Consider the following 2,034-nt stretch of genomic DNA (forward strand, 5'->3'; position numbering starts at 1 on the left):
GTCCACCTGCCCAAAGATGTAGGCTCAAGGATTCTTACTGAAGCCTTATGTTATGGTAGCATTAAAAGATTGGAAACAGGCCTGGCGAGATGGTGCATGTCTATAATCCCAGCTTTTTAGGAGGCCAAGGCAGGAGGATCACCTGAGCTCAGGAGTTCAAGACCAGTCTGGGCAACACAGTGAGACCCCATCTCTACAACAAATACAAAAATCAGCCGGGCATGGTGGCATGTGGCTGTAGTCCCAGCTACTCAGGAGGATGAGATGGGAGGATCACTTGAGCTCAGGAGGTCGAGACTGCAGTGAACCAAGGTCACACCACTGCACTCCAGCCTGGGTGATAGAGCCATACCCTGTCTCAAAAAAAAAAAAAAAAAAAAAAAAATTGGAAACAACCTAAATGCCCATCAGTAGAGGGCTGGCTGCATAAATGCTGGTATAGTCATCTAATGGAAAGCTATGTAGACATTAAAAAGAATGAAGCAGGCTTAAATATGCAAAACATGATACAATCTCTGAGACAGATGATTCAGTGCAAAAATAAATTTACAGAAGTCTGTGTACTATCCTATTTGTGTGGTTTTTGCCCAAGGAATACATACAAAAGTTAGCTGGGTGTGGTGGCACACGCCTATAATTCCAGCCACTCAGGAGGCTGAGGCAGGAGAATCGCTTGAACCTGGGAGGCGGAGGTTGCAGTGAGCCAAGATCATACCACTGCACTCCAGCCTGGGTGACAGAGCAAGATTCTTTCTCAAAAAAAAAAAAAGAACAAAGAAAGGATGGAAGGAAGGAAGGAAGGAAGAAGGAAGGAAGGAAGGAAGGAAGGAAGGAAGGAAGGAAGGAAGGAGGAAGGAAGGAAGGAAGGAAGGAAGGAAGGAAGGAAGGAAGGAAGGAAAGAAAGAAAGAAAGAAGGAAGGAAGGAAAGTCTGGGTTTTAAGTGCTCCAAGGAGGTGGCCTCTGCCATGCGCGGGGCCATCATCCTGGCCAAGCTCTCCATTGTCCCCGTAAGCACAGGCTGCTGGGAGAACAAGATTGGCAAGCCCTACACCGTCCCTTGCAAGATGACAGGCCGCTGCGGCTCCGTGCTGGTGCACCTCATCCTTGCACCCAGGGGCACTGGCATCGTCTCGGCGCCTGTGCCCAAGAAGCTGCTCATGATGGCTGATATCGATGACTGCTACACCTCAGCCCAGGGCTGCACTGCCACCCTGGGCAACTTCGCCAAGGCCACCTTTGATGCCATCTCTAAGACCTATAGCTACCTGATCCCCGACCTCTGGGAGGAGACTGTATTCACTAGGTCTCCCTATCAGGAATTCACTGACCACCTCGTCAAGACCCACACTAGAGTCTCCGTGCAGTGGACCCAGGCTCCAGCTGTGGCTACAATATAGGGTTTTTATACAAGAAAAATAAAGTGATTAAGCCTGAAAAAAAAAAAAAGACACAAACATACACATTAGCCTAGGCCTACACAGGGTCCAGATCATCAATATCACTGTCTCCCACCTTCCACCGTCACATCTCATCCCACCAGAAGGTCTCTAAGGGCAGCAACACATATGGGGCCGTCATCTCCTGTAATAGCAATGCCTTATTCTGGAATACTTCCTAAAGGACCTGCCTGAGGCTCTTCTCGAGGAGGTATCACTCTGAAGAAATACATGGTGGTTTGCTTGGTTTGTTTCTTTTTCCTTTTCTTTTTGGACACAGATTTTCACTCTGTCACCCAGGCTGGAGTGGAGTGCAGTGGCACAATCACAGCTCACTGCAGCCTCAACCTCCTGGGCTCAAGTGATCCTCCCATCTCAGCCTCCCAAGTAGCTGAAGCTACAGGCATGTGCCACCATGCTCAGCTAATCTTTTTACTTTGTTGTGGAGATGGGGTCTCACTATGTTGTCCAGGCTCTTGAACTCCTGGGCTCAAGCAATCCTCCTGCCTCGGCCTCCCAAAGTGCTGGGATCACAAGTGTGAGCCACTGCACCTGGACCTGTTTCTTTTTTCATCATAGATTTTCTTTTTTGTTTGTT

At 48.6% G+C, this 2,034-nt stretch overlaps 1 protein-coding gene across 1 annotated transcript; it reads left to right on the forward strand.

Annotated features, from left to right (window-relative positions):
* Nucleotides 1–935: 935 nt before the first annotated feature.
* LOC129488721 (small ribosomal subunit protein uS5-like) lies at nt 936–1,397 on the forward strand (the record flags this gene model as incomplete). The annotated part of the gene is made up of 1 exon (XM_055291295.1): nt 936–1,397. A coding segment is annotated over one exon (462 nt), but the record flags the coding sequence as incomplete, so codon positions are not given.
* Between the last annotated feature and the right edge of the window lie 637 nt (nt 1,398–2,034).

The sequence above is a fragment of the Symphalangus syndactylus genome, chromosome 8 (assembly GCF_028878055.3).
Source record: "Symphalangus syndactylus isolate Jambi chromosome 8, NHGRI_mSymSyn1-v2.1_pri, whole genome shotgun sequence".
Taxonomy (NCBI): Eukaryota; Metazoa; Chordata; class Mammalia; order Primates; family Hylobatidae; genus Symphalangus; species Symphalangus syndactylus.